This window comes from Hypanus sabinus, chromosome 4 (assembly GCF_030144855.1).
Source record: "Hypanus sabinus isolate sHypSab1 chromosome 4, sHypSab1.hap1, whole genome shotgun sequence".
NCBI classification, from domain to species: domain Eukaryota; kingdom Metazoa; phylum Chordata; class Chondrichthyes; order Myliobatiformes; family Dasyatidae; genus Hypanus; species Hypanus sabinus.
In genome coordinates this window covers 125303548-125316368 of record NC_082709.1, presented here as the reverse complement: position 1 = coordinate 125316368, position 12821 = coordinate 125303548, and the positions used below count along the sequence as shown (strand labels likewise).

General features: G+C 39.2%; 1 protein-coding gene across 10 annotated transcripts in view; it reads right to left on the bottom strand.

Moving 5' to 3' along the window:
- usp16 (ubiquitin specific peptidase 16) overlaps positions 1 to 12821 on the bottom strand; it is a 62495-nt gene that overhangs the window by 16466 nt on the left and 33208 nt on the right. For all 10 annotated transcript variants that reach the window (XM_059968095.1, XM_059968101.1, XM_059968100.1 and 7 more), the window contains 3 exons: positions 12421 to 12516; positions 9761 to 9891; positions 6101 to 6188 (listed from right to left, as the gene is read on the bottom strand). In XM_059968095.1, coding sequence (XP_059824078.1) covers positions 6101 to 6188; positions 9761 to 9891; positions 12421 to 12516 — 315 coding nt within the window. The remainder of the gene's footprint in view (positions 1 to 6100; positions 6189 to 9760; positions 9892 to 12420; positions 12517 to 12821) is intronic.

Here is a 12821-nt window from a genome sequence, read left to right as displayed (position 1 = left end):
GATTAACTACTTCAAATTCCATCTATGGCCAGGGACAAGAAGGTGTAACTGCAAGTGAGGCAAGTAGGAAAATTCAATATAGTGCTGGAGGAGCCTCAGCTCAACACGTCTTGAGTTTGTTGCTCCCTGTGAGGATGAGTGTGGGGGTTACAGGAAGGATGAGAAACCGAACCATGGCACCATGGTTCAGTGAGCCATTCAAGGGGGTGGGGGAAAGAGAAGAGAATTAGGGATAGTATAGTCAGGAGAATACAATTCCCTGTTGTAAGAATAGAGTCCCAAAGGCTGTGTTGTCTGCATGGTGCAGAGTTTGGGAGATCTCGTCAGATCTGCACAGGAATTCAGAGAGGTAGGAGAAAGAACCATTGTTGGGGTCCATGTGGGTACTAACGATAAAGGAAGAAAATAGGTTCTGCTAAGGAAATTTGAGCTGCGAGGGACTAAATTACAACATAGAACCAAATAGGTAATCATCACTGGATAGTTACAGGTTCCATGTGCAAATGGGCAAAGGGCTAATAAGATCTGAGAGTTAAATGCATGGCCTAAAGACTAGTGTGAAAGGAGATGTTGACTGGTATCAGCACTGGGGAAGGAGGAAACTGCTACAATGTGACGGACTCCACCTGAACCACGATGGAACCAAGATTCTGGTGAATCGCATAACTAGGGCTGTGGATAGGGCTTTAAGATAAATTGAATTGCTTGGATTCAACAACTAGGAAAAATATGACGAGCCTTCACTACCTCCTGTGCTTTCTCTACTTTCTTGTTTTAGCCAGTTTTCAGGATACAAACTGAACTTACATAAGAGTGAACTTTTTCCTCTGAATAATTTGTTATCAATTAATACTAACCTTCCTTTTAAAATAGTAAGAAATCAATTTACCTATTTGGGTGTAACAATTACCAAGAATTATAAAATACCTATTTAATGAAAACTTTTTTACCTTACTGAATTTTGTAAAAAGGACACTAATAAACTGGTCACCTCATTAATTCACTTATTTTGGACCGAGCCTTGAACATTACTGGAAGGAAGTACTCCAAACTTTCTCAGTACTTTTCAAGGTAAATTTTAAGCCTAACCCTTTGACCGCATTATTTGGTATTGTTGGAGGAAAAGACTTTATTTTGGAGACTCCTGATTTGCATATTTTGGCTTTTATTTCTCTTATAGCTAGGAGGGCATTCTTGCTTAAATGGAAGGATGCTGTTCCGCCTACTCATGCTCAATGGCTACGGGATGTTATGTCATGCTTAAATTTAGAGAAGATCTGTCATTCAGTTTTTGAATCTAGCCAAGACTTTTATACATTATGGGGACCATTTTTGAGTTACTTTCAAAATCTTTGATTTGTTGTAAAACTACAGATGGTGGCTAATAATATATTCTATTATATAAGGGTTTTTTCCCCTTTTTTCTTGCTTTTCCTAACAGCTCTGGCTTTGGTAGTAGGTTTAGATTTTTTTTTCTGTATAACAAAATTATTATATTTCAATATTACAATTTAATTTCATTTTATGAATACAGGTTTTTGTGATTGTAACTGTAATTTTAATACAATGTATTTGGTACTTTTTTCTTTTGACTTATATATCTTGTACTCTATTTCTCTATGCAGGAACTAATAAAAATATTTAAAGTGGAAAAATATGGGTAAAGTGAAAGTGAAGGAGAGTGCAGGAGAGGTCGAGAATACATAGCAAAGTTTAGAAAGGAATAAGAATTGAACTTCAGGCAACAGGGAGACAATAGAAAAGACAATAGAGACATGGGGAATACAGGACTGAAAGCAGATAGTATACGAAATAAGGCAGATGATCTTGTAGTGCAGTTAGAAATTGGCAGGTATGACATTGTGGGAATCACTGAGCCATAGTTAAAAGATCTAGGAGCTTAACATCCAATGACACACATCCTATCAAAGAAAGGAAGGTGGTTAAAGAGGGTATGGTAGCTTTGTCGCTTTTAAAAAAAGAGAAATTAAATCATTAGAAAGAAACAATATAGGACTAGAAGATGCAGAATCCTTGTGGGTAGTTAAGAAACTGCAAAGATAAAAAGACCCTGACAGAAGTTTGTTCACTTACAGCACCAAACTGACTCTTCTGGCCTGTTGAGCTGCACCACCCAGCAAGTTAACCTTAGCCTAATCACTGGACAATTTACATTGACCAACTAACCAGTACATCTTTGGACAGTGGGAGGAAACTCACTCGCACACGGGAAGGAACGTATAAACTTGCTTCTGGAGGACACCAGATTTGAACTCCGAACTCCAACGTCCCAAGCTGTAATAGCGTCACACTGATCACTACACTATCACGGTGCCCTATGTAGTCCGAACAGTAAGCTAGGATGTGGGATACAAATTACAACGGAAGATAAAAAAGGACTGTAGTAATGTTATGATGGCTGTGATGGTTATGATGAATGTTATGATGGTCATTAGGGTTTGCAATATTGCAGGTAGATTGGAAAAATCAAGTTTGTACCGGATCCCAAGAGAAGGAATTTGAAGAATGCTTATGAAATGGCTTTTTAGAGCAGCTTATGGCAGAGCTCACTAGGGAAAAGGCAATTCGTGATTGAGTGTTGTGTAATGAACCAGATTTGATTAGGCAGCTTAAGGTAAAGGAACCCTTTGGGAGGCAGTGATCATAATATGATAATATTATGATAGTACACCCTGCAGTTTGAGAGGGAGAAGAGGCATAGAGAGGAGCTGGCCAAAGTTGATTGGAAGGGGAGATGAGTAGCTTTGGTTGGAGTTTCTGGGATTAATTCAGATGATACATGGTCATTTCAAAGAAGCAGCATTCTAATGGGATGATGAGGTAACCATAGATGACAACAGAAGTCAAAGATAGCATAAAAGCAAAAGTAATGCATACAATATAGCAAAAATTAGTAGGAAGCTTGAGGATTGGGATGAAATAAGATGAGCTAGGCCAGGAGTGTCAAACTCATTTTAGGCCACAGGCCGGATTGGGCAAAATGCAGCTTCATGCGGGCCGGATCAGTCGGGCGCGTGCGAGCGCAGCTTTCTTTGCCTCCGTTTTTTCCGCCTGTTCTCATGTGTCTCAGTCTCTGCTATAACTACAAAGTGTTTCACTTCACAAATTCCGTTTTTTATGAAGAAGACTGCTAAGCAAGCATTATTTTTATGATTGGTATTAACTTACAATCATAGGCTTCATATCGCCGCGCTATTAATAATTAAAATAATAGATCTATCTAAAATGATCTCGCGGGCCGGATATGGCCTGCGGGCCTTGAGTTTGACACCTATGAGCTAGGCAATAACATAAAAGGGGATACCAAAAGATTGTTGACATATAAGGAATAAAAGAAAGGTAAGAGTGGACACTAAACTGCTGGGAAAGAGGCAGAAATGGGAAACAATGAAATGGCATACAAATTCAAGAAGTATTTTGCACCCATCTTCACTGTAGAGGACAGCAGCAGAAATTTGGAGATGTCAGAGGGCAGAAGTGAGTGTAGTTGCTATTAGTAAGGAGAAAGTGCCTGGGGAAGTTGCAAAGTCTGAAGGTAGTCAGATCACTGGGATCAGATGAACTGAATCTTAGGGTTCTGAAAGAGATTGTGGATTGGTTATGAATGACTGGAAGAATCATAAATGTCCCTCCACTCTTTAAGGGAGAGAGGCAAATGACAGGAAATCATAAGCCAATTAGCCTGACTTAAGTGGTTGGGAAGATGTGAGTATTATTAAGGATGAGGTTTCGGGGAACTTGGAGATGCATGATAAAGTTGGCCAAAGTCAACATGGCTTCATTATGGGGAAATCTTGCCTGACAAATCTGATGGAATTCTTTGAGGAAAAAACAGGCAGGATAGACAAAGGAGAGTCAGTGGGTGTCGTGCACTTGGATTTTCAGAAGGTCTTTGACAAGCTACCGCACATGAGGCAGTTAAACAATACAGTAACCCATGATATTACAGAAAAGATACTAACTAGCACAAATAGAAAGGTTGGCTAACTGGCAGAAGGCAAAGTATGGGAATAAAGGAATGGGAATAATGGGAATAAATTGGCTGTAACTTGTGGTGCTCTGCAGAAGTAGAAGTTTAAGTGTGCTACTCTTCATGTTAATAATCTGGAAGATGGATTTGAGTGGCCAAATTTGCAGATGTTACAAAGATAGGTGGAGAGGCAAGGAGTCTGCAGTATGACTTGGGACAGATTAGAAGAACGTGCAAGGAAGTGGCAGATGGAATGGTAGGTCATAGACTATTTTCTGAACAGGGAGAGAATATAGAAATCAGATTTGAAAAGTGATTTGGGAGTCATAGTGCATCATGATTCTTTAACGATTAACCTGTAGTAAGGAAGGCAAATGTAATGTTAATTCATTTCCAGAGGACTAGAATATAAAAGCAAGGATGTAATGCTGAGGCTTATTAAAGCATTGGTCAGCCTGCATATATAGTTTTGGGCTCCATATCTAAGAAAGGATATGCTGGCATTACAGAGAGTCCAGTGGAAGTTCATGAGAATGATCCCGGGAATGAGAGTTGATGTATAATGGCAAAACTTCAAAATAGAATATCCCTTTAAGGAGAGATAAGGAGGAACTTCTTCAGCCAGACAGTGGTGAATCTGTGGAATTCATTGCCAGAGATGGATGGATGGTGTTACGAAGGATGAACAGCTCTGGTGGGCAGAAGGGTGCAGGGTTGCCCAAGTCCCCCTCCCCTGGGAGAATTACAAACCGTTACTGTTGCCAGGCTGATAATGAGAGAGAAAGAGATGGAACAAAAACATACTTGGACTGGAACATTTGCTTCAGATAAGGGAGAGATAACACAGGGAAGAAGAGACTTGTTGTTCCACCATATTATGACTCCTGTAAGACCTATGGCTACGGAGAGGGCTGTTTACTTGGTATTATTCTGTTCATTAAAATTCAGTGGAGTGGGCTGGTTTCATGGGCTAAGCCATTCAAAACTGATTGACACCTGAGACCCCGTGAGTAGGGATAAAAGTGAGGTCTGGGGAGACACCCCTCAGACGCACCAAGAGACACACTAGTGAGTACTGCTTAAGTGTTGGAAACCACAAGAAAGTGTGGGGCATCGGAGAACGAACAAGGGATCGGTCAATTTTAACTCACAGTGTTTATAGTGAGGCCGGTGGGAGCTTGTGTGTGTCCCCACCCTTGCCTGGGTGATGAGTCCACCATAGAGGAACGGTCTAGCTAAATGCGAGAGGGGTCATACCTGAATGGCCACAACAACACATCGACAGATCAGGATCGTAAAGGAAGGTTTGACTGGCTGTCACTGCTTGCTTTCTCTCTCTCTCTCCAACAATTACAACACATTGACCAACAACTACCTCAGCCTGTACGAACTGAACTGAACTTTATATTCACATATGACAATTCATTATCCGCTAGACATCGATAGTTTATTATTGATTATTATTATACCCACACTTTTAGGCTTAGTGTTGCTAATGTGTATTATCTGTATATTTGCATTGTTGATATTGATTTGTATATCTTACTAATAAAAACTGTTTTGAAAATAGTACCAGACTCCAATGGACACTTCTATCTTTGCTGGTAAGACAAACAGTTACTGGGTACTTAACAATGGGAAGTCTAATATTTGATGGCTCTGGGCCTGTACTCACTGGAGTTTAGAAGAATGGGGAGAGGAGGGGGCTGAGATTGAAATGTACCAAATATTGAAAGGTATAGACATTGTGGACATAGAAAATGTTTCTAATAATGGAAGAATCTAGGGCAGAGCCTCAAAATAAAATGGTGTCCCTTTAGAACAGATATGAGGAGGAATTTCTTTTGCCAGGCAGTGCTGAATCTGAGGAATTCATTGCCAGAGATAGCTGGGAAGGTCAGGTCATTCAGTATATTTAAAGCAAAAGCTGACAAATTCCTGATTAGTAAGGATGTCAAAAGAGAAGGCAAAAAGAATGGGATTGAGAAGGAAAGTAAATCAGCAATGAATGGCAAAGGAGACTCAATGGCTTAATTCTGCTCCCTTGTCTTATGATACTTCAGTACTACACTTTATCTACATTTATACATGACCAAAGGATTTACTTACTTTGATCTCCTCGGTTCTCATTCCATCTAATAAATAATGAAGTAACTCCTGGCTATCTTGCTGTTGAAACCCTTTAAAGCGCACGGCCCTGAGTAAAAACAAGATTTGAAGAGACAACATATAAAGTCACAAATCTATAATAGAGAACTTATTTAACCAACACAGCTCCTTGTACTTAGCCTTGAGTCATTTTATGCCTCAAAGTCCAACGCTTGCTGGTTCATATCCGAAGCCCTTAATATGAGGCCCTTCCTGTCCCCATAGGAAATTACACTGCATTTTTTAAAAAAGACATTCTTTGTTTGATCTAAGAAATACAAGCCATCTGACCTCTTCCACCTCCTCTGACAGTGCACTCCAAATTTCAATCATCCTGAGTGAAAGAAAAAATCCTCAAATCCTCTCCAGTTTTCTTCTTTCTTACTAAACCTGTTCTGTCTGGATGCAGTCGCCTCTGCTTAGAGAATTTTCTTTTACTTGGAAAAAATGTTTCTTAATATCTGCACGCCTTATAATTTTGTATAATTCAGTAAGGACCCCCTTCAATTTTCTATACTTCAAAGAGAACAAACTCAGCCTATCCAGTGTCCCCTCACAACAGAAATGACTCTGTCAAGTACATGAGTACCCATGAAAACAGCCAAATGAAGCGTTACTCCGGGGTCAAGGGACAGAACACAGTACCAACAATCATACACAGCACGAGGCACATATAGCGCATAACACAATCATACAAAAAAAATTTAGTCCAAGACTGTGTCCATGAATGTTGCAGCAATTTGCAGTCCAACACAATATCGAGCAATCACTGGGGAATTGGTCCAACTCCAGCTTGGATGCCGTGCCACACCGTCTCCAGAGACCTGCACCAACTCTGACACTTCAATCCTGGGCAACTGCAAACATTGCATCTTGAGGCCTAATCCTCGCTACGACCAAGGCCATGCAAATCCCTCGCTATCCGCCAATAAATCAGTGACTTGGACTTGCAGGATTCCATATTGACAATGTCCAACAGGGTCTTGTGATCACAAGAAAAGCAACTAAGGTGACCATTTGCTGTTAGACCGCGCACCACCTTCCCACACAGACTCCTCTCTGACACAGGCAGCTGCACAATCCACTGCAAGACCAGCTCCTTCAGTTTCTCTGCCAATGAGCAACTCACTTGGAGGGCAGACCTGCAGTACCCTAAGCTCTTAATGTCCAGCAGAGTCTTGTGATCATAAAAGGTACGATAGAAAAAGATAGTAACACCTTTGGTCGACCCCACCAATGGTAGAAGCCACTACCATTGAATGCGCCGGAAATAAACATTTTGGTGAATCTCTTCTGTACATGGTATTCGTGATGTTCACTTCTAGGAATTTGAAGCTTTCAACCCTTGCAACCTTAGCACCTTTGATGCAAACTGAAGCATGTGCACCACTTTCCTTCTTGAAGTTAATGACCAGCTCTTTTGTTTTGCTTACCATTTTCCTGTTATTTTACCCTTAAAATAAATAATTAATTTTATTTCCAGCCAATGGCTGCCACTGTCAAATCCTTCAACAGTTATCCATCTACCAAAGCCAGTCTACACCTTCCACATTCATAGTTTGTTTCAATTCTAACTACATCAGTTTTGCGCTCATAATAAATTTCTATCAAATCGTTGTCGCTCTTTCCCAGGAGTCCCTTTACGAATTAATCTTTTCACAATCTACTGTCCTATATCTAATATAGTTAGTGTCCTCAATGGCTCCCCAATACACAAATCTGGACACTCACTCAGCATATAATTCTATAACACTGTTGGTACTTAATTGATTTACCCTGTCCAAGTGGATTAAATAACTTCAGAATGATGTTATTTCTTTTACATGCAGTTTTAACAGGGAATAAAGAAATGGCAGAAGAATAAAACCATCCTCAGTTCTACTATGCTCCATGTGATATCTGCTTGCTGAGGCACAGGAACAATTCCACCAACACTTTTGCTCTGCCCTCAATTCCACTCAGATCTACCAAGGATAATTTTCATTACCATCTACTGCACAAAGATCCCATCTAACAGTTATCATCACTTAGATACCTCAGCTTCTTTTTCACCTTCCTACTTACCTGACCTTCCTATATGTCAGACATTCTAGAATATTTATTTCACAGCTTTGGCCACCCAACACCCATATTTCTGCAAGGGAAGTGGCACATGACATGACACATGACATTTAAATTTGGCTTTAACAATCTTCTGTACTTTAACCCCATGTGCTCCTTCCTTCTGATTTCATTGCAGTTACTTTTATTAACTACATTCCTAACTTTCAGCTTTACTTTTCCCCAACCTGACTCTTCTCAGTTATTGTTCATCATGTCTATTTTAAACGCTCCCCAAAAGCACTGGAAAACCTCTACAGGAAGACACTGGTCCATTTGACTTGTACATGTCCCACCTGTCCCAGAAAATATTCCATCGTCCCAGAAATCCAAACTTCTCCTTCCCATACCATCTCTCCAGTCATGCATTCTATTTTCCTATATCAGTATGTTAGCACATGACACTGGGAGTATTTCAGAGATGAACTATACCTTTAAGGTATTGCTTTTATAAACACTTTACGAGTTGCACAGGCTTCTCTTTCATTTGCATCTGTTGTTGGTACAATGCAGACCTCATCTGATCTTTTCCAACCTTGCCATTCACATTGCTCTTTTCTGTGACATCCTTGACAATGGCACCAGAAACAACATGCCATCCCGGAATTACATCTATGGCAAGGATACGAGCACCCTTTGCTATTGCCCTGTCACATTTCTTCCCTTTTTGTGCCCTTGAGCTATTCATAATACCATGGCTCTGGCTTCAGCTGCACTTCTTTAAGGAACTAACATTCTCAAGAGTATCCAAAACAAAGTTATTAAGTTAACAAAATTCACTCAAGGGACCACCTGACTGCTCATTCTGGTCTGGCTGATGGTCGCCAATTCTCTTCATCAGCATCCTCTTAAACTGTTTGCGACCATCTCTGTAACAATACTAACAATAAACTCAGTCTTGTAGCTGTGCCAGTGACTCCAGTCGCCTTTCCAGCTGACATTTTCATGCTAAAGGCCCAGACTCGATGGGCCGAATGGTCTACTTCTGTTCCTAAATCTTACAGTCTTATGGACATTTCCAAAGATTCAAATCACTGCAGGTAGAGGCAGTTCTCACACCTGTAATCCTCCAGGTTACTGAGAGCATCTACAACTTCCTACAGTTTCTACTTGATTGGCTGTTTTGCCATACCTCACCTTTCCTGATATCATAAAGTACAAAATAACTCTAAAAGAAGTCAATTATTTCATTGTTGCTTACTGAATATTGCACTGCCTCTATTTTCATACCAAACACACAAAATAATCAGTTTCTATAATGCTTTGGATTTCCTGAAGTTGTGTAAAACATTATATGAATGCAAGTCTTTCTGTTCTCATTACTCATCATTTTGTTGCAAAAAAGATCAAATTAAAAAAATAAATTGAACACTACTATTATGAAGAATTAGCACTACCATGGGAAAACCAGGCAATGTTTCTATTCGTTATTAAGTTTTGAGAGATCAAACGCTAAAGAATGCATCGTCACAATACAACATGCTTCATCTTTCCATATCACTGACAAACACAAGTACTCACTTTTTACAGACTTGAGTGAACAGCTCCTTTGGAGTAACAACACTCTTTTTGGTGTGTTGAATATCAAGAAGAAATTGATGCATTGCAGATGACAGTGGGCCTAGTTGCTCAGTGTGTATCTCTAGAGGTTCCTGATAATTTAAATTAAACCAAAACATCTTTAAAGTTCAAAAAATAATTGATAAGCAAAACAAACAAAGTCTGCCAAAAAACCTCTATCCTTTTTGTTCCTTCTTTGCTGTTCAATTCAACGTTTTGAAAGAGCTGTGTAATTATCTTGGCTCTCTTGAAAACATCTCCTGGTTTCACAATTTCAACATACACGTTTGAAAGCTCACCATGAATAAATTACAAAGGAAAGCTAAGAAATAAAGAAAAATGGAAAACTCAAAATTTGTATTTCAATACATTCAGACCCTGCTTAACGCTGAGAAAACATTCCTTGGATTTGGAGTGCTATGCGGAGTCATTAGAACATTAAGCAAATGACATGTGCGCCTGATATATCTATTTTAAAAAAACAAACCCAAGGTGTATGATATTATTTTATGTATACATAGTAGTCCATGGAGTAACAAACATGCAAGTAGGCCTAACCTGTACACCAGTGGAGCAGCAACAGTGGCAGGAAGTGGGTGGTGGTTACATCTCAGAGGAGGGACCAGGCCACGGGTCCTCCTCTAACTTTGCCTTCTTCAAGTCGATGTAGTAGAGATTTGACTGCCTTAAGTTTCCTCTTATAAAGCAGTTCTCAGTAGCAGTAAATCATGTCCAGAACACCCCTCTTTGCCTTATTGCTTCACTCCCAATCAGGGTAGTTATCGATGAACTGGTCCATAATTTGTGCGACTGTGGTGCTGCTAATGCTGAGGAAATTTTCAGTGAGGTTTCGTGCTGGTATTTCTTCTTCTCCATCCTTGTCGTCAGATTCACCCAGGATGCGTTGCAGTAACTCTTCAACATTGCCATCCTTAACTGCCCTGCTGTCAGAACTAGCCACCTCACCAGAGATATGTATGCTATGGAGGTTACTGTGCTGTCTAAATCTATCAAACCAACCTCTGCTGGCTGTGAATGTTCCCAAAGTATCATCATCTTCTTGAATCTGACTGAAGATGCTTCTTTCTTTGACCATTATTATCATCACCTGGCTTAGGGACATGTTTTGTTGTGTTTGGTCATCCATCCATATATTTAGCCTATCTTCCAATTTTTCAAGCAAGTGGCTCCTTTAATGAGTCACCTTCATTATTGATAACTTTGAGGTAGTCATTGCAGAAGCTTTTATCTTGTCTGCATTTTCTATAATTGTTCCAATCGTTCATATAGCCAATTTCAAAGAGGCACCAACATCAACCTGATGCTCCCCAGCTTCCAAACACCATATCACTTGCAGTCACAGCCATGCTAATGTTTTTCTAGACACCTTAGATGTACTACCCTCTTTGGAAGTTGCAGGCCATTTTCCAGACAAGGGTGAAAAACATAGAACTGTCAAGAGGCCGAGAGCGTTTACCCACGTGGGGGAGACAGAGCGTGAACAAATATATGATAGGCTGTGAATGGCTCAGAGCATATGTAAAGCGCTTTCATTGGCTGATAGAATGTTTACTATAACGGTGGCTGCTTGAGAAGTTTTAAATGTTTAGAATGAACTTTTGTCATTTTAAAGTTTCAATAAATAATTGAATAGCTGCTTTGTAATTAATAGTGTTATGCGTGGTCAGAATGTACAATAAACTAAGATGTTTCTATCAGATGCAGAACATTATACATCAGCTGTTCGTAGCTAGGCAAATGCAACAGTTATTTCAATAAGCAGGATTCAAAACAATCACAAAACATTGCCAAAATTTTGGAAGCAATTACTCTCCCACCTGGGAAACAACGCATCCCTTTTTTTTTAAACCATAAAACAGGAGGACTTTTCAGGCAAGAAGCAAGAACCTCCTTCCACCCCTCCAAGTTCAAGATACCAATACTTATAAAGTATATGACCATATCCAGCTGTTAATATGACTGGATTAGTAAGATTATATTAGTAAGAGCACCAAAGGTTATAGGGAAAAGGCAAGAGAATGGGTTTGAGGGATAATATATCAGCTATGATGGAATGGCAGAGCAGCCTCAATGGCTGATTAACCTAATTCTGTTCCTATGTCTTATCTTATATGTCCCAGATATTCTCCAACAAAAATATGAAATCCAAAATGAAATATTTAAACTTATGACTGAAATGCTAATATTTTGGAACATTACTAAAATGCAACATCAAACATAACTCAATGATACCAATTTTAAAAAGGAATTTAGAGGACAGGTACAAAGTCATTTTTCAAAATTGCAATATCAATAACTGAAAATTACACCAAAATCAGCTCAGATAATTCTGTTTCATGATTTCATTCCACTAGTTACACGAAGAGAACTGATAAGTTTTCACCTTAATGAAATCTTTGATCCACAAGTTAAATTTTAGACAGAAACCCATAAAAATTCACAATCTGGAAATTTGTGGTCAAATTGCTACTGTGTGTTATAACCTGGATATTAACCTGAATATGAAAAAAATCCAGAGGAAGACTTTTTTAAATCATGTTTAAAGTAATGGTCATTATCTATAATTCAAATGAATGAACATAAGCTTTCCAAACACCCACCAGGTCTGAAGAATTAGGAGTTATAATTGTCAATGTATTTCCATTCATTTTTGTTCCACGAATCATCTCATTCAGCACATAGGTCTGCGACAAGATCTAGGTTTAAAAAATAAAGAATAGCGTTTGTCAAATATTAAAAGTTATTAAAAAAAATCCCTATATAAAATGGCCACAAAGTTCTTAAACTACAGGGGTAAGGAAACAAAAAATGTACTCTAACTTTACAAAATCAGGTTAACTGAGTTGCTGGAGATTGTATTGCAATTATATCATTGTTCAAACTAGTTTCATTTTTTGGGATCTGGGTATTCCCAGCAAGGCCAGCATTTTTTGCTGATTCCTACCTGCTCCTTAGAAAGTAGTGATGACCCCATTCTGATGAATGTGCTCCCATAGTACTG